The following is a 27,808-nucleotide window of genomic DNA, read 5'->3' as shown; positions in this document are numbered from 1 at the left end:
CGGGGCAACCCCAGAGGAGCTCTGGTTCATCATTGATTCACCCAAAGGCAGAGAGAGACCCTTGCCTTGTGCCTTCATTCCTGCAACCTGTAATATCAGTCCAGCACGTTCAGTATATCTCCCAATTAAAAAAGACCAGCTCCAAATTCAAACCAACTGCTTGTCTTCTCCTCCTCAACAAGGACACTTCCCTCTTCTCTTTTACAGCCCCCTTCTAAGTACCTGGTTCTCAAGGGCCGAGAGAGGAGCAGGGAGGGAGCAGAGCAGGCAGGTGGGGGGGGTGTCCATTTAGTTACTGCCTTCTCCACCCCTTCTGTTCCCCATGGGCTGTGGGTCCTTTCCTGGTGTTCCCATCTCCCCCTTCCCCACAGGCAGGGAGAGGATCTCCTTTCATTTAATCCTAGCCCTTCTTTTACCTGTTCCTGGCCCTGGCCTGGTGTTCTTTTCCCAGCACTACTGCCTCCTTCGTTCTGATTCGTGTTATCTTCCCAACAGCCTCCTGACCTTTGCTGCCTTATTTCCAGCCCCACTCCTGGTTGCCCCTCTGCCCCATCTCTGAGAGTGGGGCAGTATCAACAGGGGGGAAATGCAGAAGGGGAGGGAGGTATGGGAGGAAGGGCCTGAAGTGACATCCGTAAGTTCCTGTGTGAAGCTGGGGGTGCCTTGGGGCCAGACTGGGGCTGTGGGGCACGTGGTTGCCGGAGCCGGGCTGGGCAGGAGGCAGGAGGAGCTCGGCCCAGAGGGGACAAATGCAGCTTCAGGCCCGGGCTCCTCCTGCCTCCTGCCCAGCCCGGCTTTGGCAACCGCTTGCCCCACAGCCCCGGCCCGGCCCTAAGGTGCCTCCAGCTCTGTACGGGAACTTACTCCGTGCCTCCATCACGCATGCGGGCAGGGCACAGGCCATGCTGCAGCTCCCCTGGCCCTGTGCTGAGGCAAGGGGTGGAGCCAGAGAACAAGCTGCATGCACTGTCCCCAGCTTGTCTATTCAGATGCGGCTGGGGCCACCCTCAGGGCAGCGGCGGCAGGACCTGGCTCACTGATGAGCCCGGCCCCGTGGGGGTAACCAGCTCCCCTCCCCTTGCTGCTGGCTGGGGCCTGTGGGCTGGCCCTGCCTACCTCATGGTGGCGCCTTGGGCCAGATTAAATGGATTGGCGGGCTGCATGGTGGCCCGCGGGCCACATGTTGGACAAGCCTGCTATATAGATTGTCCCCATGACTTAGTTTTGCTCAAGAGACTATGAAAGATGGTGTAATCACTGCTTACCTATCAAAGTTGATTTTGGAGTGCATTAGTCTGCATTATGATTGACTAGATTAGTTTTAATTAATAATGGAGCTCCTTTCACCAAGGCTTAGGTGACCAAGGTGGCTTTTCTTAAATGTTTTGGTAACAAATATCTGCAAGGTTGCCACATGGATAACTGGAATATGTATTTGCACTTGCATTGGTGGAATCATCTTGGGATACCATCTTCTAGCAGCTAAATAAATAAGATTTGAAGAACCTACCACTATACTTAAGGCATGGCACAGGAGTAGTGAAATGCACGTAGGACACCACATCTCAAGAAAAATTCTAGCTAACCTTTGGGTAAGTAACTCTCCTTTTGTGTATAAGAAATAAGCTTCTTTATCTCTCTAACTTGATATTTATTTTTGTGGGAGTCTAGGGGACTCTGCACATCACAGATAATATAAGGTTAAATTGCTTTTATGGCAGATTCCAGAAGTTCTTTATAAGCAAGCATTCAGTGTTTTTCTGTTCTGGCCAGGTGAAGGTATAGTTGATAGTTGGCATTGGCATTGCTACAAAAGTGTGAGTGTTTGCAAATAATTTAGAGGATAGGACCAAAATCCAAAAGGAACTTGAAAAATTGAAGACAGCAGATATAGAAAAAATTAAATTCAACAAAGATTAAAAAAAATAAATTAAGGTGTCACACACAGGGGCATAACTGGCCTGACAGTAGTACTACTGTGGATCTTGGGGTTATGGTGGATAACAACAAACCCAACAAAAGTTATCAGTGTGAAGTTTCTGTAAGAAAAGAGAATGCAAGTTTGGTTGCATTAAAAGAAGCATTGGATGCAAGACATGGGATGTAATAATACAACTGTAGTAAGTGGTGGTTGGGCCTTAGCTGAGTTACTGCATCCAGTTTTGGGCACTGCATTTTAAGAAAGTTATAAAGCGCTTAGAAAGCATCCAGAGTTGAACAACAAAAAAAATAAATGGGTTGGAATGCAAGCTGTGGGGAAAAACCTTAAACAGTTCATTCAAGTTGTCTAGAAGAAAGTCAGTGATGCCAGTTTTTGAAAGGCTGCCGTAAAGAACAGGGAGAAAAACTAGTCTATAGACAATAAAATAAAATTCAGTGAAAAAGAACGTAAGGTGCTGCATCAGGGGAAAACTGCAGCAAACAGATTTAGCTCATGTCAGGAAAACTTCCTAACTGTTGGCAGATATTTTCTGTAATTCTTGTAATTGTCTTATGAACACACACAATGAAATTTAATCTAATTACAAAGTGCTAGAAATAATTCTTTATGCAGAAGAATGGAGAAGTAGATGCATCAAGTTGGGAAGTTGGATTCATCCATTCTGAAGCTGAATCCTTCACGTGAGCCAGGGGTGTTGGAAATATGAAGGCTGAATCTAAACAACTGCACTGAATTCTAATCTTCCAATACATATATAAGAAACTAATATTGTGCTTTCTTTTTCTTTAAAAATATTGAAATAATTCACCTAAATGAAGTCTATCTACAGCTTTATTACTTACGTTTTCTTTCTTAAATAACTAAAAATAAGAATTATAGGAGCCAACATGTATCTAATAATTTACATTTTTTGCTGAACCAGTCACAGTGAGGCATGACTTGCTATCCTGCTTTCCCCATTGCCTTTGTTTAGAAATGCTAATAAAGCCTTCAGGAAGTAGGATAACCCTGTTTTTGGAACTGTACCAAAGGCCTCTGTACCAAAGAACGGCGTTTATGTTTTGACTGACATTCTTTACTATTGTGAGAGTGTATTATTTGAGAGAATAAAAAAGCAAAACAGAAGAACTAAACAAATATACCAGATAGCACTACTGTGCAATTTGTAATAGTATTTCCTTAATGATTAAGAAATCAGGACTGATGTATCACAATGGAGTTGGCTCAAGAGATTCACTTCTATCATAGTTCAGTAAAAGCACAGCAACTTAACAGAGCCAGTCCTGGAACTGAAGGGAGAGTTCGGAAGAAATATTGGAAACTGCAACCCTAGATGCAGTCTAAGATAGAACTTACTGCCTAAATAATAAAAGGCATAATACGCTAACAGTATTTCAGATTAAAAAAAAAAAAAAATACACACACACTTTTACCAAAGTAAAATTGCCTAGGAACCTTTACATGAAACTTTGGTGGAGTTTGCTGTAGGGCAAGTAACGGGTAGCTTTTCCAGTGTTTAATCATCCCTAAAAAATATGTTTTTGATGTTAATGAGAAACAGCGTGCGTTTCCCTGTTTTTGAGATCTTGTAACTGAAAAGAGCTTCTGCAGTTTTCTGTAATGAAGAATACTTCTAATTTTTAATATAAAAATACACGTTGTGGAAAGGCAATTCACTTCCTTGCTTCTTTCCCAGTAAAGGAAAGAGGAGGAAGAATTCTTCATATTCTGTTTGATCCTAGTAATTTCTTATCCTGATGATACAGGATAAGAACCTAACATGGGCTATCTTTGCTTTCCTAGTTTAGGTTATAGGCAAATGTGTACCATTGACCTGCTTTAAAAGGAGAGGATTAGCTGCAGATCGAGAGCTGTTACAATGTAATTGTTAAATGTAGATGCATCTATGATGATCAGGGATCTGGGTTTTCCATTTCCTATGGAAAACCAAAAAAACCACAGATTTTCCTTTTTAACAAGAGAAAAATGCAGATTTTTCACAGAGAAATGCATGGATTTTCCACTTCTGCAAAGAGTTCTCTGCAGGATGGCAGAGTTCCAGCCTGCAAGGGGCTAGTGGGAGCTAGAGAAGGGTGGTCAGGCAGGGGGCGCCATGTACATGTGTGTGCTCACATGTGCATATGGCTGTCAGGCAGCCTGGAGAGCAGGTATCACAGGTCAGTCTGGTGGAGGGGAGTGGGGTTGAGGCCATAGTGAGAGAGGGAGTTGGGCTGGGGCTCATGCCCAGCTGGGTAGTGTATGGGGCTTAGGGTAGAACTGGGCAGGGAAGCCTGATATCACTGCTTTAAGCCCTGCACCTCCATGGCAAGGCACCCCCTGTATGACTGGCAGAAGTGGGGGGTGGAGTTGTGCCCCTCGTTGCTGGCAGGCAGGCAGGGGGTGCTTCGTTATGGCAGTGTGAAGCTCCTGGCAGTGGCAACAAGCTTCTTTGCCCTGCCTCGCTCTGCCGTACTGTGCTAGGTCCCACCCGCTGGGCCATGGAGGTCCCAGGGGGAGGGCAGCAGGGCGGGTAGCCCATACCTGCCACCCTTCATGAGCTCTGCTCTAGCCATACCCCCCCATTGGGGAGGAGGAGCTGGACTCTGTACTTTGCTCTGCCTCAGCAGCTGCCACTTCCCTTGGGTGGCAGCTAAGGCTCAGGAGTTGCTGTGGGGGACAGGAGGCTGCAGACCTGTGTCCCTTTTGGTCTGTATTCCTGGGGGGCCCCCTCTGTCAGGGTGTGGGGGAGAGCTGTGGCTGGGGAGTGAGGGGGCACTGGTAGGGCCCAGGGGCCTGTGGGTGGGGAGTGAGGGACACCAGAAGGGGTGGGGGAGCTGTGGCTTGGTAGTGAGGGGCCTGGACCTGCATCCTGGTGAGCGAAGGGGGCAGGAGGGGCTCTAATTTTCTGTGATAAACTCAAAATCAAATACCAAAATTTAAAGGTATTTAGAATTTATTTTACTATAGTGATTGAGGCACTGGTCAGCTTCCAAACTGCTTTAAAGTTGTAAATATATCAATAAAACATTGTGTTGAGTTAATATATATAGTGGCATTTCATTTTAATCATGGATTTGGGGGGTTTTAATCAGAGAATTTGCTGTTTTTTAAATCAGAAAATGTATGATTTTTTTTTTTTTTTTTTTTTAAAACAGAAAACTAGGATCCCTGAGATGATGCAGCTAAATTACTGTAACGTTATCTGGAGTGAAATGGGATTAAAGTTACAATAGTTTTGCTACACTTATATCGTCTTGGAAGCATAGAGATACAGCAGTTACATTGTATTGTTTAACAGTGATACTGTTATTATGTTTGAAAAATCATTGTTAGCATTAAGTATATAGGTAGCAAGAAGCAGTCTTACGGTAACATGGGATCTCTATGGGGCAGGGCAGGGCAGGACAGGTGGTGACGGATGCGCGAGAGAAGGCCGAACTCTCCAACAAGGTCTTTGCCTCCGTGTCCCTGCCCGCTGACAACGGGGCGCTCTCGGGTGACAGCGTAGAGAGTCTGGGAAGGCTGCGAGTCCCCCGACTGCTAGTTCAGACCTAGTTAAGGATTACCTGGAGGGCTCAGATGTGTCCAAGTTGGTGGGCCCGAATGACCTTCATCCGTGGGTGCTGAGGGAATTGGCTGGTGTCATCGTGGAGCCATTGGCATGGCTGTTCGAGGACTCCTGGTGCTGGGGCCAAGTCCCTGAGGACTGGAAAAGGGCCAGTGTGGTCCCTCTTTTCAAGAAGGGGAGGAAGGAAGAGCCTGGCAACTACAGGCCAGTCAGCCTCACTTCTGTCCTGGGGAAGGTCTTTGAAATGTATCAATTTTTGGGCAGGGGGCTGGACTCGATGATCTCCCAAGGTCCCTTCCAGCCCTGATGTCTATGAAAAACAGGTAGCTTTCTAGTTGCAAAGGAATTTCTAAACTATTTGCGTGCTTTGAGTAACGAAAGTCCTACAGCAGCTAAATAGTTGCAGTTATAGAATTCATACATGCACACACACAAATAAGAAATGCTAGAGTGTACTGCCCATTTTCCATAAAGATTAATCTACTTTCCAGGGGCCAGTATTTAATTTTCTGTTTTACTTTTAGATTTTACTCACCACACCATTTTGTAGACTATCTTATTTCTGTTAAAGTTAATTAAATGTACGCTTTTTTTTCTCACGTGATGAAAATTGACGCTCTAATTCAAGAATAGGGTAGCTAACCAGAAGAGATGGGTACAGATGGAAAGTAAGTCTCAACTTGGAAAAAATGAAATATTGTACAAAAAAAAATGGCACCTAGCAATGTCATTTAACTTAAAGGAAAAATGTGGAGCCATGACAGATGGATATTAGTTTATGTCGCTGATTACTTTTTTTAAGCATGAAACCATATTATTCCAAGACCTTTTACTTTAGGATTTTTAATGTTTATTACTTGCTCTCTAGGGATAACTAATGAAAATCTTAGTGGCATAAATATTTATAAATATCATATTGTTTAGCTTAATAAGGTGACAAGATAGTTTTTGGGGGCTACATCTTGTATATTAAGTAGACTGCTTGTTTCAGGTTTAATGATAAATTAAAAAAAGAAGAAGAAATGATGTTTTAGTCTTGTTAGAATATTTCCTGTCTGTTGTAAGATCACATATCTACTGATTTAGGGGGTAGGGAAATCTTTGTGCGTGAAAATTGAGATAACATTTGCAGAGAAGTTGTAATATCTTTTGTTTTTAAAAAGTTTAATCAGAGTTAAAACAGTCTTGTTCTCTTTTTTTTTTTTTTTTAATGAAAGTTCTTATAAACTTTGGCTGTTAAAACAATATTGGAAATACTGTCATTGCACACTTTTTCATTGAGTTCTCTGCCTTTCCTTAGTGTCACAAAGTAAAAAAAAATGTTTGAAGAAGCCTGAATTTAAGCTTCTTGTACAAATTACATTACAATGAGATTAAGATGTTAATCACTCCATAAGCAGTAACCCAGCCACATGTTAAAGCCAATTAATCATATGATCATATAGCAAATGAGCAACAAAGATATTCCACGTACAATGTGTAACATCCTTGTAGCTCTTTTACATATGCTTTAAGCTGAAAGTGTGGCATGTCAGGGCTGCTCCATGATAGATCCTGATTCTCAACTAAGCATAGTGATCTAGCCTGGGTATATATGGTTTTACTTTGTAAGGATGGGTAGATTCTAGAATGTAGAAGTTTTTTAAAGGGATGTGCAATACAGTCAAATATATGCATCTGAACCGGCAGGTTACTGAGGCATACCTTCTGAGTTAAACCAATACATTTAAGCCTTGTGGTCTTGGATAAACATGGGTAACAAACTTCTTTCCTGAATCCAGTTAGTAGGTGCTCTCAATTTGGAAGACATTCTTTTTTTTTTTTTTTTTTTTTTAAATCTGAAGACTGAGCAGACCCTTTACCCTCCACTGCATTCCTTTTATAAGCATAATCTCTCACTCACAAAATCTCTCGTCAGTGCAGAGGCAGAAAAGGATCTTGGAGTCATCATTGATGCCAAGATGAACATGGGCCAGCAGTGTGGAGATGCAGTCAGGAAGGTGAACCATACCTTGTCATGCATCCACAGATGCATCTCGAGCAGGTCCAAGGAGGTGATCCTCCCCTTTTGTGACACTGGTCAGGCTGCAGCTGGAGTACTGCATCCAGTTCTGGGCACCGCACTTCAAGAGTGATGTGGACAACATGGACAGTGTCCAGAGGAGGGCCACTCGCATGATCAGGGGCAGCATGGTAGGCAGGCCCTATGAGGAGAGGCTACGGGACCTGAACCTGTTCAGCCTCCACAAGAGAAGGCTGGGGGAGCGGGATCAAGTGGCCTGTTACAAACTAGTCAGAGGGGACCAGCAGGCATTGGGGGAGTCCCTGTTCCCCCGAGCACTACCAGGAATGACGAGAAATAACGGTCACAAGCTGGCAGAAGGTAAATTCAGACTAGACATCAGGAGGCGCTGCTTCACTGTCAGGGCAGCTAGGATCTGGAACCAACTTCCAAGCGAAGTGGTGCTGGCTCCTACCCTGGGGGTCTTCAAGAGGAGGCTAGACAAACACCTTGCTGCCATAGCAGGGGGTCGGACTTAACAATCTGCTCAGGTCCCTTCCGACCCTACCAGCTAGGAAAGATTACGTGTTTTGTGCCAAAAGATGAACGGAATACTTTTAATTTGTTTGTTTTTGTAGGTATTTTTTTCTGGATATTTTATTTAGGAAATTATATGATAAGGAGAAGAGAGAAATGTCAAACTTTGTCTTGCTTCTTTGAGAAGATTGGGAAAGACTGAATTGTGAAACTATTTTAATAGTACATGCCAGGGCTATCCAACTGGTGGTCTGTGGGCCACATGTAGTTTAAGGAGTTGTACTGTGATTCCCCAAGCTTCTAGTCCAGGCACCACTTCTCCCGCTCCTTTAGTTGCTGCTGCTGGAGTCTTCAGCTTCGCCCCTTCCTCCTCCAATTTCCACTTTGTGTTCTTGCCTCTGGGGGCGATTCAGAGTCGGGTGCTATGCCAGCAGAGTTGGCTGTGGGAGTCTGTGGCCTGGTGGCTTTGGGACCTAAGGATCCTGCATGGCATGTGGTGTGGGGAGGGCATGTGGTGTGACATGTATAGAGCAGAGGCATGGGCAGGGGACACATTGCATAGCGCAGTGTGGTGGGCCCACGGGACCTGTGGCCCCAGGCCACTCAAAAGTTAGTTGTGTTGTAAACAGTACTGTAACTGCTGGCAAAATCTCATTTTACCTATGCTTAACACATTGTTATGATATTTGTAATTCTAGTAGGAAATATCCATCTCAAATACCACTTTGTGATAAAGCCCGGGTTCTGCAAAGATAATTGTTTAGTTTTATGTTGTTAATCTCATTGGGTTTAGTGACACCAAGATTTCAACCAATAGGGGTTGCTCTTGAGTTCATTGAGGCCATGGGTTTCATACAGTTACTTGAAATAAATTGGGCAGAGTTTAAAAAAAATCTGCCACAACTTTTTATTATTTAGAGTTAATGTATTTAAAGGGAAATTTTAGAAAACTTCATACTTAAAAATAAGGTGGAGCTCTATAAATTTTACTCTTTTTTTTTTTGACAGCTGGAAGATGGACATACTTTATTTGATTACAATGTTGGACTGAATGATATAGTTCAGCTTTTGATACGTACTGAGTCTGATGCTCCCACCACCACTTCTATGACTAATAATGATGGAGAAGGCAATCCATGTGCTGTTTCCAACTGTAAAAACAAAGTCAAGAAAACAAGTGGTGGATCTCCCAATCAGCCATCTACTTCTGCTCGCTCATTTCTTATTGACCCTGGCATTGGATTGTACAAGGTATGTGCATGTTTTGAAAGTAAAAATTTTAATTTGTACTTGCAGGTTTAATTTTACTTGTCTCATAGGCAGAGGTTCTCGAAACATTCCCTCACATAGCTGACTTTAAAGCTACATTTGAAATTATTTGGACTATGAACATGTTGAAGATTAAACCTCTGTATAAGCATTAGTAGGATCAAGAACAATTCCACTGTGTGGACTGAAAAAATCTTAAATTCAGTAAACAAAGAATTTAATTAAATGAAGTGTCATGCTTAAGTGAAAAAAACCTCTATTTTCAGCATCACAGTACAATGGGTAATTTCATTATAATGGGCTCAGTTCATTATGGGTCTGGACAGACACAACAAGCTTCCATCAGTGTAACTTAATAGGTTTTGTATACTGATGTAAATTACATGAAGGTGCAGAACTGGCAAAGGAGCAACTATGCTGGTATGCAGTAGACTCTATTACCAGCATTACTATTATTATTGCCACAAGGCAGTGGGGAACAGATAATAATAGTCTGCTTGCTAATAGCACATTGTTACCTTGGGACAGCTTCAGATGTATATGACTCTTACACAAGTAGAAGTTGTACTGATTTTTATCCTTGTTTTTTTTCTGGGGTAATGCTACACTGGATTTGAGTAGGCTTCTTCTTTGAGTACATTGTTACTTATGGTTGTCTCAGGCTAGGGACAGAAGTTACACACAGACCTTCTAAAGTGATCAGAAACAGGTTTAAACCTGTAACAGAACCGAAATACAGTGCACTTAAACTGCTTTCAAAATAGCTGAAACGGTTTAAGATTAAACTGGATGGATGTAGTATCAGAATTAACTCATTTAGGTCAAACCGGTTTATAGAACTTCTGTCCCAGATCCCTTGCTGGTTCAAGTTAACTTAGTCTCCCAGCATCCCAGGAGGCTTTTCAGCCCTGGGGCGTGCTGTCTGTTCCAGCAGAGTGGGGTCTGCCCGTCCCTTGACTCCCTAGCCATAGCACTAGCATGCCTCTGGCTATCTGAGAAGAGGGTGTTCGGGGGGGGGGGCGGGCAGGGAACCCACCCCTCCAGCCCTGCACTGGACCCCCTGCCAGGTGCAGCCTGGCTCGGGATGGGGGGGAGCATGTCTCTATGCCTGGGAGCAAGAGTAGGGCTAGAATTCCCTCAGCCAAGTCTCCCTCCTCAATCTCTGGCCTGGCTTTGGGGGGCGAGGAGCCCACACCGGGGCTTGGTTCTACCTCTGGGAGCCAGGAACAGGCCTGGAGTACTGCAGCCATGACCCCCTCCTCGTCTCCTGAATCCAGGGGGTGGAGCCAAGCCCTGGTGCAGGCTTTCCCCGCCCCCTCTGAACTGGGCCAGAGACGGAGGATGGGGCATGGCTGACGGCCTCTAGCCCTGCGTCCGGCTCCTGTCTCCAGGAGTTAGAGCTTAGCCCAGGTGTGGGCTAGGGGACTTCAAACAGACTCCTGGCACTGGAGGGCAGAGCCAAGCCTCAGTGTGGGTTTCCCCCAGCCCCCTGTCTCAGCTTCTTGGAGACAGGAAAGGGGTGTGTGGCTGTGGCACTCCAGACCCACTCCTGGCTCTGGGTTGATGGAGGAAAGCCCCTGGTTTTTCCCCCCCCCCTCCCCAGTTGGGCTGCTCCTGGTTGGGCGTTCTTTGCTGGGCTGGAGGGGTGGATTTTTGCCCCCCTACCCCTTCTTCAGCTGGCCCAGAGGCTGAAGTGGGGGTGTGGCTGGGGGAATTGCCTGGCTCCTGGCTCTCTGCCATGGCCAGCTGGCTAAGGTATGCTCTAGCGCCCCCCGGCTACTAGTATGGGCCACTGCAGGGTTGTGGCTGCCTTTTTGTATGAAAAGTGAACATGGGGTCACTTACTTATCAGTTCAATCTATGCAGTTTAGAGAAACCTGCAAAAAATTGAATTGATTTGGCCTTGGGCTTTTTGACTCTGTTCTTGGCTTCACTCTGATCCTTTGGTTGAAGACCTTTTTCTTTACTTTAGATGTAGTCCTAAAGTATAGTTGAGCCCTTTGTCCGCTCATGTTTCTATATTGAGAGAATAAAGGATAATATTTCCACACACACTGTTCCTCAGTTCCTCTCAGCCTTTTCTGGCTGAGTCAGAACGTTCTAATGGCCTGGTAGTTTAAACATTCTCTTTCCCTTAAAATCTTCTACCCTGACTTCTCTTCTTTAGACTTTTAAATTGAACTTTCTGTTTTCCCCACGTACCTTCCCAATCTTTGCTTTTGAGAAGTGAAGAGGAAAAGCCACTTGGCCTTTGGGCTTGGGTAGGTGTCCTTTTGCCCATCTATCTTTACCCTTTCATCAGTATAAGCATCTTGTGCTGCTTGGTGAACCATCCCAGGATGCAGCTGGTAAGTTTGTTGTCTCCAGTGTTAGGGACTTCCATGACTTCTTTCACTTCTAATCATGTTTGGCCATTTTTTTTAGTGAATGCAGAAAAGTATTTAATTTAAGAATATATTTTTTGTTCTTTACAGCTGATCAGAGTATTTTGTTGATTAGGGATCTTTCATGACATAATTGAGAAGTAGGGCTGGAAAGGATCTCAGGAGGTCATCAATATCAACAAGGCAAGATTATTCCTGAGTCAGCCATCCTAGACATGTATTTTCTAACTTGCTCTTAAACTCTCAGGATATAAATTTCATAACTTCTGTAGTCTGTTCTGGTGCATACTCATTGTTATATTGAGAAAGTTCTTTCTAATTTCTAACGTGCGTACTCCTTGCTTCAGTTAGGGCAAATAACAACAGATCTCAGTCTCCTTTGGGGTCACAGCAAATAGAGTATTTTAGTAGTCTATTGTTCTTTATAGGCACTCTTCTGGTATTTGAAGACTGCTGTCAACACCCTGCCTTTCTTTTATGGGACCAGTCTCATGGTTGGGATAGATCTAGGCAAGCTTTTGAATATAGTGCATTCTCTTGCAGGTCTTTCATGTAAGACTGCATTGCATTCAGAAGGCTAAATTTATCCCAGTCATGCAGTTAATCCAATACAGGATATCACCTACAAAAATCCTTGCCTCCCACATTTCCTGGACCATCAAAGCTATTCTCTTGAATATTCATATTTTACAGATGAAGAAGTAACTTCAACAAAAACAAAGGTTGACCTATTGCTACCCATCACAAGTACTTGTTGTACTAAGCCTAGTTGGGCGAGTCTAAAAAGAAGACTTAAACTTCGCAAGAAAAGATCCTTGTCTGCTGTGGCCTAGCTTCTAGTCAAAGATTGGTTTAATTGGAGTAGCATCTTTGCTGCTGCCAACAAATCTCTTCCCTCTCTTTTTTTGGAAATCATTTGTATTTATTTTAGGAAATCTAGAACAGTATCTTTATAAACAGATGGGTACTGGTAGTAATAGAGAGAGGTTATCTGTTCAGTTCCAGAATATTCTTATTCTCAACTTTCTCTGCTGTCTCTCTTTAAGGGTCTTTTCCTGTTCCAATAAACTCTTATGAGAGAGAGAATATTTTAGGAAAGTGGTTTTACTTTTGTTACTTCCTGGCTCCTAAAAAAAATTAGCACGAGACCTGACAGATCTACATTTTTTGTACTTCAGACCAAATTTGAAATGGCAGCTCTTTCCTCCCTCTACTTCTGGTTCATAGTTTTTGATCAGGAAGACATGCACTTCCACTTCTGAAACAGTGTGGCACAAGGCTGGAATTTTTTAGTGGGTAGTGCACATTACTGGTTCAGAATGCTGCCAGTCATTCTGTCCTCAGCTCCGAGGATTATGCAACATGTTTGATTGTAGGTAAATCAAGAAGAAAATGTCTTTTATAAGTACATTTCTTGATGACTCGTTGGTGCAAAACTTTCCTCCTCAGGAAGTTATAGAATAACATTCAGTACATTCTATGTCTCTTAACCATGCAAAGGCTGAAAATAAACAGAGATAAGTCTTACTTAATTCCTACCAAGAATTATTAGAGCCTTAATGGACTTCAGTGCAATAAAAATGTGTCTGCCAGACACTAGATTTGATTATATCAGCTGAACATCCCTCTTCAGGTTGGGCTACAGTAAGTACACTCCTTTGGTTATTAGTCAGATGGCTTTGTGCACACAGATTTTGTACATCAGACTGCATCTGCTTTCCTTGCAGATTTGGTCAAACAAACGTTTTGTAACTAAACTGAGCAGAGCATAGATACCTGAAGAATGCACATTCCACAAAAGGAATTTAAATCCTCTGGAAATACCTACTGAATTTATGCAAAGATATGCCTTTTGCTCAGGTACTTGCTACTATGTCCTACAATTCAGTGGGGAAGTGTGGAATCTATCTCAACAAATTTGCTGTGCAAGGCTGGTGATCACAATGAGAAGACTGTCTCCATATCAGGAAAGAAGAGTTTAGGGTCAGACATCTTCCTTTGTAAGGACCTCCTATCCTACATCAAAATCGAGCTATCCACATAAAACACTGCAGTCGTGGTTTCCCTCATTATGTGAATAAGCAGTGGAGTACAGGTCTATCCCATTATTTAGGAAAAACATTTACCTGTGGAATTTTTATGCTTGACACGGCATAAACACACACTGATCACTTTTCAGACCTTCAAAATATACTGGTGGATCCTCACAGTTGACCTATATCTTTAGACCAAGGGTGTCCAACTTCCAAGCACCCAGGGGTTGCATACTTTATGGGCTGCACCTCCTGGGGCACACACCCTGTAGGCCATACCACGGTGAGCCATGGCTCTCCCAGGCTGCTTGCCCCACAATCATTCCTTCTTCTTACTGCTACAGAGTGCATCTGCATCCCCTTCCACTGCTGCACCATGGAATCATTTGATCACCCTGCACTGCACTCCCTTCCCCTCGCTCTCTTTCCCTGCTGTGCTGTGCACCTGCGCAGGCACTGCCCTGTGAGCCTGGAGCCTTTCCTGCTTTACTCCTTACTGCACTGAGTGCCCCAAGCTCACTCTCAGTTCCCTGCGCTTTCCTGACTGCTGTGTCAGAGGCAGGAAGCTGTAGTCAGCAGAGGAAAAGAGAGCCTGGAAACTCTGGCTGCTGTTGCAGCTATAGCAATGGGGGACAGCAGCAGCTGGGCAAGAGCTTGGGGCAATTTAACCCCTTGTGAACTGCATGAGGCCCATAGACTGCCATTTGGACAGCCCTGCTTTAGACTATGAATGGACCGTGGAGGCTATATCATCATATGTATGTTTTCAATCTGTGTGATGTTCCTCTGTTTGCAAGTGAGCACTATAGGAAATGTAATGATTTCTCTCCAGAGAGGGGGATATGCCAGGGTCTGTGGGAGATGCTTTTCTGTTCCCTCAGACTGCTTTATTTTATGGCTAGTCTCCAGTCCCTTTGACTCTGTTAGAATTAAGGAAGTGCAAGCAAGATAGTGCTTAGGTCATTCTGTTCTCTACAGCAGGGATTGTCAACCTGGGGTACATGTACCCCAGGGGTACTTGGAAAGGTCCTAGGTGGTACATGTGGGTGGGCGGGGGCAGAGCACTAACACACCACTATGTGCCTCCACCTCCCAGGAGCAGGGCTAGAGGGGCAAGAGCAGCTGCAGCCATCTGGTTGGCTGCGAGGGGAAGGAATGGATGGGGCCAGGAATGCAGCTGGGCGGCTTGGTGAGCAGCATCTACTTGATAAGTCTATGGGGGTAAGGAGTGGGGGGGCAGATTGAGGCCCCCAGAGGGAGGGAGGGAGTGGGGCTGGGGCAGGCACTGTCCAGCCAGAGTGGGATGGGACGTGGGACAGAGCCACAAGTGACTTGCCAGTGGGGAGGGGGGTGCAGAGTGAGGGGGAAGGCTCCTGCGACTGTGCAGACCTGTGCGGGAGGCATAGGGGGCATGTGCCACCTGGATCTGTATATGGGGTGGGGGCGGGCTGCCCTCTGTGGGCCCTTCCTACTCACGGCCTTACTGACCGGACTCTGTTCTCTAAGCTGTTGGGCTGCATATTGGCTATCAGGTCGGTACTGGCTGATATGGCTGGTTAACCATCGGTATTGACCAAAACAATCTTTATTGGTGCACCCTTATGTAAATGACAAGCAAGGCATTAGGACTGGCATTGTGTTGTGCAGTTTAGTAGATTATGCATTTATCTGGTATGCATAAGTGTGGTTTTTTTTTTTTGTCTTTTTTTACAGTATACACTGTGTTTTTTTTGTTTTTTTTAGATGACACACGTACAGGTGCTAGCTAGAATAGTGTATTTACTTTTGCCATGCATATGATTCCTTGGCATCTCATTTAGATGTCTGATGTAGTTATATATGCTTTTTAACTAGATTCACGGTACCCTCCTTTATTTTTCACATACTGCTGTGAATCCCTAGAGCACGAGCACAAATAAGCAAGGATGCAAAAAGGAAAAAGGGCTTATTTGTATGTAACTGGAGTTCTTCCAGATGTGTTCCCTAAACCACTCTCTCTTTTCAACGCTACTGTTCAGTTAACTGGCATAGTTTTAGGTGTTGTAAAAGACCTGAGGGTCACGTATCATTGGTTGGGAGTTCATGAGCATTGAGGGAGAGGGTGTAAACAATAAACATTGCTGGTTAAAATACTTTGATCTCTAGTGCATAGGGCATGCACGTACAGTAGAAGTAGAAAGTGTATTAACAACACATCTTGTGGAATTCTAGTTACTGACGGGTAAGTAAATTGTCTTTTCCAAGCACATAGATGAAATTATACAATAACGATAAACCAGTGGTGCTTTGGTAAAGGGAAACAGTGCCTTTCCAAAATAACGTGCGTGGTTGGAAGGGGCAACAACTTCATAGGACAGGGGTGAATAATCTCTGGCCTGGGTGCCACGAGTGGCTTGGGCAGCCTCTTGGGTTGCATGTGACACAAGTCAGTGAGCAGAGGGCAAGGCATCAGATCAGGCAAGGAGCACGGGGCATGGAACAAAGTTGAAAAGCAGACTGGGTAAAGGAAAGGGATCAGATGGCACTAGGGGCCTAATTTGTTTCATGTCTGCCAAAAAGGTTGGCCTCCACTGCTCCAGGAGATGGATTTTCAGCCATCCTTTGGTAAAAATCCCTTTTATAACACCTGTGAAGAAAACTAAATGGTTACAGATGGAGAGGTTATCAGTGTATTATGGATGAAATACTGACTGAGAAAAAAAAATGAAATGGAATAAATAGTATTTAATAATGGTGTCCCAATTATCCATCCTATGTAGGACTTCTTAGGGTGACAACTTCTGTTGGACCAACTGCATAGTTCGGATGGAGCTAGACAAGTTTTCAAGTGTCTAGTGTTAGAAAAAGTGTTAGAAAGCTTGTCTAACTCTATCCTAACTACAGTTGGTCCAATAAAAGATATCATCGTGAGGAATCCTTGCATCTTGCATGGTTTCTGGACCATCATGGCTATTTCACTCTTATACTTAGATTCTAGGACTGAAATTCCTCAAAGTGTGTATTAATGATTAATAGTAAGGTGACCAAATTTGATGGCACAGATTAGCCATGCCTATTGAATGAGCAACTCTAGAAGAACTGAACAACAAAATTAAGTGATTAGGAGGTATGGTGGCAGGTCAAATTATTGTAGATAAGTTTAAAGTTATGTACATAGCTGCCTTGCAGTTCTATGTTAACTGTAAGCACACTGGGAAAAGAGTAGGGTAGACAGTTCCATCTTTTACATTTTCTAGATGTCAAAAATGAAAACATGATTTGGGGATTTAAAACGGTAGAAAACCAATATGGAAAATATATGGCTATTTATTTATAATATTATTGCAGCACCCAGGAGCTATAATCATGGACCAGGTTCCAGTTGTGCTAGAAGCTATATAGGCTGTCACCTTAAATAGTGCATTGTATTAAGTTCTGTATTAAATAGTGCATTGTATTAAGTTCTGTTTACCTCTGCAGGGCAGCGGGAAAAAAACAGAGAAAGACAACATTTATTAGAAGGGTGAAAAAACAGATCCAAATTAGGTTAAATTAAAATTTTTAGTTAGAAACTCAGTTTAAAAAAAGGTCACTCAAGTATTCCTGCTTCTTTACTACAAGACTAAGATGCATTCAATTAAATGAAAACAGAATGTTTTATCACGGATGAAAGGCACTGTTTTACTGTCCAGCATATAACTGACTGGTGGAATTCAGATGCTGCTTTAATTATTGAGGTGAAGAACAGGATAAAAAAAAAAATCTTAAAACCTAGAATCATAACTTCAGGATTATATGAAGATAATATTGCATGAATGTTATGCACCTTTTAACTTGAAGAACTTGCCCAGCCTCTATAGAAGAACAATTTTGGCAGAAACTTTCCATAATCATATAAATGCCTAATTGTCTGTCTATGATGGTGACTTTATGTAAATATCTGATATTACCCAGTGTCTGATTTGGTTCTGGTAGTTCCAGAGTCCCTTCTACCTGCTGTGTTGGAACCCAATCTCAGGACTTTTAGCAAGAATGTTTCCATGGATTGTCATTTTTTTGCTGCCTTGCTGAGGAAAAAATTTAGTTCACTACAATGCTTGAATTGAGTTTGAGTATCTTTAGTTTCTCAGGTTTGATAAAGTCCTTCCCTTCCCTTTTTTTTTCCACCCACTCCCTTGTCTTCTTGCTTGCAGTCCTTTTTTCTGTTGTAATACCTGTATTGAAATGGGTGATAACAGAAGTTCTCTTTCGAAGTGCATTATATCTTGTCAGTATAACTAAGGTGACTTGCTTTGTGTTCCTTATACCACCTTTGCAAAGTATAGCCCTCTACTCTTAAGCATTTTATTCACATGAATTCCTTTAATTGCATTATTGTCATTGCTCTGCACGTACTAACAATTTGAATGAGTGACATAGGAATTTTCTTTCTGTTTTCCCCTACCCTCAAACTCTTTTCATTTCAGATTTACATGAGGTAAGAAATATGGCACAATCTGTTGGAGCTTCTTGCTCTAGTTTTTTTTATATTTATTTTATTACATATAAAATATCAGCTAATACTTGCTTGTGTCTCTTCTCTTCTTCAGTTTTGTAGGTACGAAGTACGTTTTCTTCCCTATTTTTATTTTATATTCCAGCTAGAAATGAGCTTGCAGTGGTGGTTTGGCTGAATCTAGAGGCCTTTTCACATGTCTCATTTAATATTCAGTTACCATGGAAATTTTCTGATACTGAGCTGCATACTGCTGCAGCTTAAGTTTAGACATTGTTAATGGTTTGTTTCTTAGAGCCTTATTATCAGTCTTCAGAGAGCAGTGGAAATAATGGAATAGCTCATCTCAGTATTTCAAACTAAAACACAGGTAATACAGGATAATAATGAGTCATAGTGCCATAATTAACGTGGGGCCCATTTACATTTCTGTTCAGTTATAAATTATGCTGTTGCCTTTATGGGGAAACAGGATCTTGCTTGTCTTTTCTATAGTTCCATTTTTAATTACCTCAAGTTTTAATAAATTATCAGATAAAATAAATACAAGTAAATGTTTTATCCTTTTATAGAGTAGTTCTTAGTTCCTAAGAACTGCTGTTACACTTACGCTAAGTATAGACAGTCAAAAAGCCCAGAGCTAAATCGATTCAATCTTTGCAGGTTAGTTTAAGCTGCATAGACTGAACCAATAAGCAAGTGGACAGACATTCACTTTTGATTCTGAAAATGCCCTACGTGCCTGCAGTGGCCCCGACCAGAAGCCGAAGGGCACTTGCGCATGCCTACCTGTTTGGCTGGAGCAGGCAGCTTGAGCCAAGGCTAGCCTACCCACCTTGTTGAGGGAGGTTTGCAAGTGTGATACTACATCCATCCAGGTTTATCTGAAACTGGTTTCAGCTGTTTTGAAAGTGGTTTACATGAACTGAACTTCTTCTGCGTTATAAATTTGAACTGGGTTCTGATTGCATATTAGTTTATACGTAATTTCTGTCCCTGGCCATAGGAATTCTTATATATGTAGAAGTATACTACCTTAAAGAATAAGTAGGTAAGGGACTTGGTTTTTAATTACACTAACATTTTTAATTCTTGGTGCTTGTCAGCCTTCAAACAAAATGCTATGGACACCTGAATTTAGGCTAAGCACAAATATATTTATAGCAGCAAAGATAGATATTGTACTGTCATATAAATTGTTGATTCTCTTCTGTCTTGCTTTTAGAAATCCATACAGTGGCCAGATCTTACTGTGTCTTACATCAGCGGTTGTCATCTGGGGGGTACTTGGATGGCCCCAGCGGGTACGTGCAGGGAAGTAGTGCGTGGTGGTGGCACAGAGTGGTGAATGGCGGTGGCAGCCGCCATGTGGAAGCTCCCCGCTGCCACGACTCGCCACTCTGTCTCTCTGCCATGTGCCACTTCCCAGCTGCTATCATTCACCACTCTGTGCCACTGTGCATTGCTTCCCCACAGCACCAGCTTCTCATCTGGCCCCCCCTTCCACCCCAGCGGTCTGGAAAGTGGGGTATGCTCCAGAAGGGATACCCACCGAAAGGGGTACACTCCTTAAAAAAGGTTGAAAACTCATATCTCACAAATTGCTTGTACGATCCATTCTTTTGTTTCTGGTCATATCTTTAAAACTTTATTTTAGGCCTTCGTCATGCATCATGATTATTGTAATTTCCTCCTCCTCACAGGCTTTGTCAATAGTCATATTTCTCAAACTATGTAAAATGCAGGTGCTGAGATCATCTCAGCTGCATATGGCTCTGACCTCATCACTCCCTCCACTGGCTTCCTTATCTTCACTAGGTCAGGTACAAGATTTTTGTGGTGGCCTTCAAAGCACTGTATGTTCAGTCCCCTTCTATATTTGTGTCCTATCTTATAATTTGCCAAACCCAACAGAGAGTGCTGTATAGCTGTGGACACGAAGCTAGGGGAGTGCAATGAGATTGGGAGGAATGAGCTAAGGAGACTTGCATTGGCTGGCTTTTGGCTCTGCTGATTTATTTGGAAAAGAGAAAACAACTTGGAGATGTATTATGACTTCTGTGGAAACCTTTCACAGAAAAATCCCAAGCAGTATCTGGAAGGTGAGGAAGAGGCAGTCCTTTGATACTTCAACTCCCTCTGAATCCTGCTGTCAGGAAAATAAAGCTGGAAAGTGGTGGAGGCTAGAACTAACACACAGATATGGGAAGTTTTCTTGAGGAATTCTCACAAGAGAATTTTCTCTTTCAGAACTCCCATGTGTTTTAAAGTGAGAAGTGACAATCTGGCTCCAAGACAGTCTCCTTCTCCCTCTTGTTTATGAACTGTCTTTAGTGGGGACAGGAGGTAGGAGAGAGTGAGATTGAATATTGGTGGAGAGAGGAATACGGTACGGATGCTAGAATGGAATCTGGAATTAGTTGGAGAAAGCTGAGGTAATGGAATTGTGGAAGATGGTTTGGGAGGAAATTTGGAAACTTAGAGTAGGGGTCGGCAACCCCCAGCACATATGGCACGCAAGGCCATTTTGCTCGGCACGCCATTGCCAGCCCTGTAAACAGCTGCACTGGGATCTGGCATCAGCTGTGTACTGGGGCATGCACACGCCTCGGAGCGGACAGTGGGGGAAGGGCCTGAGGCAGTGCAACTCCAGTCTCTCCCCTGCTCCCGGCAGAGAGCTGATGACTAGCCTTCAGAGCCCAGTGCAGTGACTTGTAGCCAGCCTGGGCTCTGGGCAGCTGCAGCAAGCAGCAGGCAGGCTGCAAACAGCTGCACCAGGCTCCACAGCTCCGGCATCAGCTCCGTGCTGGCGGCGACTGTGCGCGCACCTCAGAGCGGAAAATTCCTCTGAGTTGGCAGGTCTTAGCTGAGGTGAGAGACTGTTTAACAGCCAAGACCTGCCTGCCCAGAGGAATTTTTTCCATCTATTGAGCCATGAATGATGCTTGCCCCAGCGGCTGGGGGGGTGGGGGGGGGCACGGTAGCGCTGGCAGAGGCAGGAACATGGTGGCATAGGGGTGGGGAGTGGCAACCACCTGCAGACACCACTGGCCGCAGCGGCCAGCGGCGATCGCTGGCGGTGTTGGCAATGAGGGGTGAGGTGGTGGTGAGCGACGACCGCCTGATAGGTGCCGCCAACACCACGGTGCCTTTTTGTAGGTGGTACACCGCCACGCTCGGGGTGCGCGTGCACCCCTTATGCATCGCCAATGTTTTTCACTCCTCTGTGAAATCCTGTGAAATATGAACTTTCATTTCTACCCAGGAGAACTTTTACAGTCTTTTCTCCAATGCTTGATGAAGGGTGTTTGTGCGCAAAAGCTTGCTATTAAAGACATTTTCTTTAATCTTGGTCTAATAAAAGATATCACCTCTACCATGAGCCCAGACTGACATATGTAAATGACATTCTTTGTACAGTTTAAGATCCTCTTCATCTTTTGGTAGACTGGGACTGTACTGTCATCTGTGTTTTCAGAGTACCTATGCATTGTTGCAATCTAAATAATTTCTACAGTTGCTTATGTTTTATGGCACCTTCTATATGTATGTAATCAGGGTATTTCTGTATGAAGAGAAAACAGTTGTTCTTTGTTGCTATCTTGTCTGGTACAGGGGTTGGCAGTGTTTTCCGGTGGTGGGCCAGAATAAACCAGCTTAGTTCGAAGGCAGGCCCACTCTAGGAGCTGGCTTCTGCCACTACTCCCCACTGCCACTTCTTTGTTTCCCATTCAGGGTATAGAATCATAGAGCTGGAAGGGGGGACCCCAAAGGATTACTGGATCCAGCCCCCTTCATGAGCAGGAAAGACATCTGGGGTCAAATGACCCCAGCCAGGTGACTGTCCAGTCTTCTCTTAAAGACCTCTAGGGCAGATGTTTGCCCCACCTCTGTGGGGAGCTTTTTCCATAGTCTCGACACCCTAGTTGTAATTAAATTTTTCCTAATGTTTAGCCTGAAACTATCTTCCAGGAGTTTGTGGGTGTTGTTTCTAGTTTTCCCTCAGGGCGCCCTGGTGAACAGTTGTTCACTGTGCCCCTGATGTACACCTCTGATATAGTGGTAAGCCCCAATCAGGTCCCCTTTCAGACTGCTTTTCTTTAGGCTGAAGAGTCCGAGATCCCTCAGACTCTCCTTGTATGGCTTGCCATGCAAGTCGCTGCTCATTTTGGGTGGCCCTTCTCTGGGCTCTTATTGAAGTGCAATGTCCAGACCTGGACACACTACTCCACCTGTGGCCGCACTAGTGTTGAGTAAAGCAGGAGAATCATGTCTTTGGATTTACTGGAAATGATTGATAGCATGACTAAAGTGCCTCGCTAAGGCTCAACACAGAGTGGGCAAAATGGCCCACTGGTGAACACTGGCTTTCAGCTTCCAAATAACAAAGCATTGTGGGCTGGATCCAGGGCCTCTGCAGGCAGGATGCAGACTTTGGGTTGCAGGTTGCTGATCCTTAGTTTTAGTGTTTAAAGGCCTATTTCCATTTTTGGCAGTCTTACCATTTGACAAGGCATTCCTTTTAATGTTGGTGTCAGTCTCCACATTTGTAAAAATGGCTTTAAAACATGTCCACTTTTAAGTCTTTGGGAAGGGGCGTTCAGTGTACTGAATACTTTTGAGAAATCAATGAATGTTGCTCTGAAACATGCTTCTTACTGAGGAATAAGTGAATCTTTTAAATTAATGGAACCTGTTCTGATTTACTTTTCAAATTTTAATTCAGTAGCATGTGTTTTTTGGTTTTTTTTTTTTATTCACATGCTACTTTTTAATTTGATATAGTTGTACCACACTGATACTGCTAAAATATTTTTTGCTCAAAATCATGGGCCTTTATAGATCTAGATTCAAGTCCATGTTTACATTTCAAAGAAAACATTTATTTTGCATTTAGTAGTTCTGTGGGGTTTTTTAAAAAAAGCATCCCTGCATAACTTATCTGTTTCTCCCTTCCTGGCTTTTGTAACTTCAGTCATAAGGAAAACACTGCATTATCAAAATTATGTGTTTAGTCTGCTGACGAATTTAGGAAAACATTAGGCAAATATTATGTGAATACTGTTATAGGATAACCTGATTGCTTGGTGCTAGTGCTATTGTGAGCAATTATACTTTATTCCCAGGTTCAAGTTCAGAGAATGAGGAATATTGTGGTAGAGTTCTACTTTTTTTATAAGAATTATGGAAGTATCAACCTTTGGCTATGGTAGCTGCCTTGAAGGTTTGGAGGAATACCCTTTTTGTCCTCATGGATGGAGGATTTGAGTGCAGTACAAGAGTGAAATGATGGGGTGAGGGGGAGGGAAGTAATTCTACTATGGAGGAACATTCAAAATTTTAAAAACCTTACAAGTTGTGAGCTAATATTCTGTGTTCCTGCATTTAGGGGAGGCAGCTCTTAGAGCATGGAATGGAAAAAAAAATTGCTAGTTTAATTTTCCTTTTAAAAATCTGACTTTTTTAACCCAATACTCTGTTTAACTGCTTCGAAACAATAATTGTGGCAGATTTTAGTACAGAAGGAAAAAACATGGATTTTTAAAAAAATCAGTGGATATAAATGGCTGAATTTTGGTATTAATTACACCAGCACAACTCTGCTGGTTTGAGTGGAGCTGTGCTGGTGTACCTGGCAGCCCAGACTGCACAAGATTTAGCCAGTTTTCCTTTTATTCTGTTTACCCATATTTATAGAAAATAAAAATTAACTTATTGTCAAACTTTCATTTTTAGATAAATGAATTGGTGGATGCCCGTGATGTCAGCATTGGAGCCTGGTTTGAAGCTCACATAGAAAATGTTACCCGAGCAAAAAAGGGACATAAGAATGGTAAAGCTCAAGCAAAGAGTGGCAATTCTTACAAAAGGACTAATGGAAACTTAAGCCAAGATCATTCTAGAGAAAGTACAAATAATTTGGACAGTACACCTTCCACATCTTATTCAGACTGTATGGACACTGATGAAGAAGTTATTTATCATATCAAGTATGATGAGTAAGTGCTCCTGCTATTATTTTGAGGACACCACGTGAGTTTTATTTGGTTTGTATAAACCAAGAAATTTGTTGAAGAAACCTGGATCCGAAAGAGCAAGTTCAAAATTACAACCAAGGAAACAGTATTAAAAAGCTCTAACACCTTTCTATTGGATATAATGAATATCCTGGGAGTGACAAGATTTTTCTTGTTCCTGAGTTCCTATGAAGTATTAACTTTTATGTCTCACCTTTTTATGAAACTTAATCCCTCTCCCCTAAATAAGGAAGTGAAGCCATAAATCAGATTTGCTGTTGCTGTTTTGCTATGTAAAACATCAGTTGAGTATAAAGAGAGTATAATATTTCTTAATTTACATTACACCTATTGTAGTTCAAAGCAAGTGTCTCATGGGAGCAAAATCTGGTGCTTGAATTGGATGAATTTGATATAACAGTAACACTTATGCACAATATTATCAGTATGCATTTTGGGTAATGCATTTTACCTAATTTTAGGTATGGTGACCCTGCCAACTGAAGGCACTTCAAGCTGGCGTGAAGATACTAAATTGGGTTTTGTTTTTTGGTTGATAGTAAAAACAAAGCCCCGAAGCTACCATAGATGTGCTAGTATAGATACCATTGCAAAAGTGTCTGATTATAGAATTGGATTCTAGTTATTTAAAAAAATCCTACTGTTTCAGCAAATCAAACTTTAAAAACTAAACTGATAGCATTTATTTTTTTACGTTACTAAGGTAGTATGAAACATGGCATTTCTTTGTATTTATTTTCATGATAGAGGATAATATATTTATCCTTATAGAGGTGCATATTGTATGTGTATCTTTTGAAGATTAGTCTTCATCAGTTAGTTTCAATGGAAACTTTAAATAAACAGCATCTGTTTGATGTTTAGTTTAACATTTTATACAGTACAATAAAACGATTATTACTAGACGTTAAACCTTACTTGTTACTAGTTAGGGACGTGAACAGAACATCTTTTAACTATTCTAAGCATTAGGTAAATATGTTTTTATACACTTACCTCCTAGGATGGTACAGTTATTTTTGTCTTTGTTTAGCTCAGTTATATTTTTTATGTATATGTCCAAGTAATTTTTTGTGTATATATGTAAAAATTACCATTTTAAATGTGTCCTTGATCTAAAAAGTTTTAAAAGTTGCAAGAAACTCCTGCAAAGTAACTTCAAATTGCTGTAGAATGGGGAACACGTAAAATACTGTCATTGTAACAGACAAATTAGCATTGTGCTGTGAACTTTGAGACCAGTTTTAGAATGCACTTTTAGTTTGTTGGCATATATAACTCCCAGTTTTAATGTTGATACTGCAGAGTATTAAAGGGAGGAAAAGAGGTGCAAACAAAAGCACAAAAAGGCTTGTGGAAATGGTATTTGTGGTCACTGGAATGAAATTATGTTCTCCCTCAGAGTTTTTTTGCCAATTAATGAGAGTTAAAGAATTGTTGGAAAGGGGGAAGCAACCTTTGAATTAAAAAGTATGGTTAGGAAGGAAGATAATGTGGATAGATGTACCACACCTAAAAATGCATTCTACTAGTCTGCACCTTGATGTTTGGCTGTGTATTTCCAGCAGGTGGAGATGGTCAACTTTTGGCTTCTGATAATCAACAGCAGCTTTTTATTCTTAGCCAGTGACCATCCCACTGCATTTTTCTTTTTTTTTTTTAATGTTTTCCTGAAGTTGTGATCATGTACCGTTAGTGGGCTAGACTTGATTAACATTTAAAATATAAATTCAGTTATTTTTAGGCTGATTGGTAAGCAAAATGTATACATCTTTCAAGTAGCATGGAGAGTTTCAGGTAAAAAATTATATAAATACTTTACAACAATGATTCCCTTCCCCAATAACTTGAAATATCCTGTGAAAATAAAAACCATTTTGACATACTGGGCAAGAACTATCACTGCTCAAAAACAAGACCACTAAAATTAAATAGGAGACAGCACTTAATATTTTTACAAGAATTATATTTGCTAGAATAACAAATTTTCCCATGTTTTATGTAGGCATGAGTTTTAAAAGAGGAAAAAAATATTAGAGAAACACTACACTATTACAGTACTATTAAACTTTTAAAGTAAGAGGATATCTTCACTTTATAAAAGGGATTATATGATGATGTCTCTGATAGCAGGACATGAGAGTGGTTCATTCTAGCTTTGTTGCTAAATGTAAATAGATACAACTGTATTAGCTCCATCTCCCAGTAAATAATCTTCTGAGGCAGGTGAAAGTTAAACTGTGAAATACTAATAAAATATTTTTTCACCTATAATTTTCTCCAGATGAGTACAGGTTGGTCTGTTGGGCCAGCATTCATGTTCTTTTTGTCTTCTCTCCACACATTAGATGCAGATGCAAGATCCCTTTCATCCTTTTATCAACCCTTTGTAAACTGATTATCGGCTTTGTGCACTGCTACTTGAGATAATATGGTAGTGTTGCAATCCAGACATTCTGTTTTAGTTAGAGATGCAGAAGAATAATTTTTAATTGAGAATTATTTTATATTTAATCATGATGGAAAAGTCCATTTGTTTAAAGAAAAAGAAAACTTCACTAAGACATTTTCACTCACTCTCAAGATCCCATTCTACCACATGATAAATGCTTATTCCCATGTTCAATCATGTCATTGAAGCTTAAACTAACATATATCTAAACAGGGTAGATCCTAATGGCACGAGCACTTGCATTGGTAAATTTGACTGTCCTGTCGTAGGGCCCACACAATCTATAAGAAATATCCAGGAAAATGTCTGTGTAGGGGAGGGGAAATAACAGCCCCTCCTTACTTCCTCACTTGGCCCTCTTTTTTAAATTTTTTTTAAATAGTATTTATTGCAGAAGAGAAAAGGTGCATGTTCTATCTTCTGGGATGCTTTTTTATTCTGTGCTCATGAAGTGCTCTCATCAATTGAGCTTTGTCTGTCCTGGGGCGTTTTTTCATTAAACACCAGCAGACCTAAAAACAGTTTAAGTTATCTCCCTAGAAATAGTTAAATTTACACAATATAGGTTGTGTGCCAGTTTATGTTCTCTAAAAGCAGTTGGTTACTGCTGTTGTTATTAGTTAATAAAGTTATTGTTAGTGTTGTAAGCTCTAGTCGGGTTTGGGGACCCTATTGTGCTAGTCACTGTACGAATACTGTACTAAATATTTGCATTTAAGTTAGACTTACATTTTGGAATTACATCGTCTTAACCACGTACAAAACAATAAGCTTTTTTTCTGTAGGCTCTGGGAGGGCTTAGGCCAGAGTATTTAAAAAAAAAAAAAAAAAAAAAGTAATGCAAGTAAAAAATAGCACTCTTTTTAGGAACATGTAAAAAGGCTGGTTTAAGGATTGTCAACAACAAAAAAACCCAACATATTTTTGATTACTGTCTCTAGGATGTCCACTCTTAGTTGGAAGGAAAGCTAAAAGGAAATTAATTTTGTAGTTAATAAAGGGATGCTTCTCTGATAGGCTCAAGGAGGTATTTGATGTAGATTTGCCATTTGAGGTTCCATATTTGTCACAGGGGTGGCCATCCTGTGGTGGTAAGGCAGCCTCTCTGT

At 42.0% G+C, this 27,808-nt stretch overlaps 1 protein-coding gene across 4 annotated transcripts in view; it reads left to right on the top strand.

Annotated features, from left to right (window-relative positions):
- The window catches only part of UHRF2 (ubiquitin like with PHD and ring finger domains 2), a 165,499-nt gene that overhangs the window by 24,289 nt on the left and 113,402 nt on the right, over positions 1-27,808 (top strand). For all 4 annotated transcript variants that reach the window (XM_019554794.1, XM_019554793.1, XM_019554795.1 and 1 more), the window contains 2 exons: positions 9,058-9,300; positions 23,946-24,208. In XM_019554794.1, the coding sequence (XP_019410339.1) occupies positions 9,058-9,300; positions 23,946-24,208 (506 nt within the window). The remainder of the gene's footprint in view (positions 1-9,057; positions 9,301-23,945; positions 24,209-27,808) is intronic.

Source organism: Crocodylus porosus, unplaced genomic scaffold (assembly GCF_001723895.1).
Source record: "Crocodylus porosus isolate Cpor-Errol unplaced genomic scaffold, CroPor_comp1, whole genome shotgun sequence".
NCBI lineage: Eukaryota > Metazoa > Chordata > Crocodylia > Crocodylidae > Crocodylus > Crocodylus porosus.
This window is presented reverse-complemented; position numbering and strand designations above follow the sequence as displayed.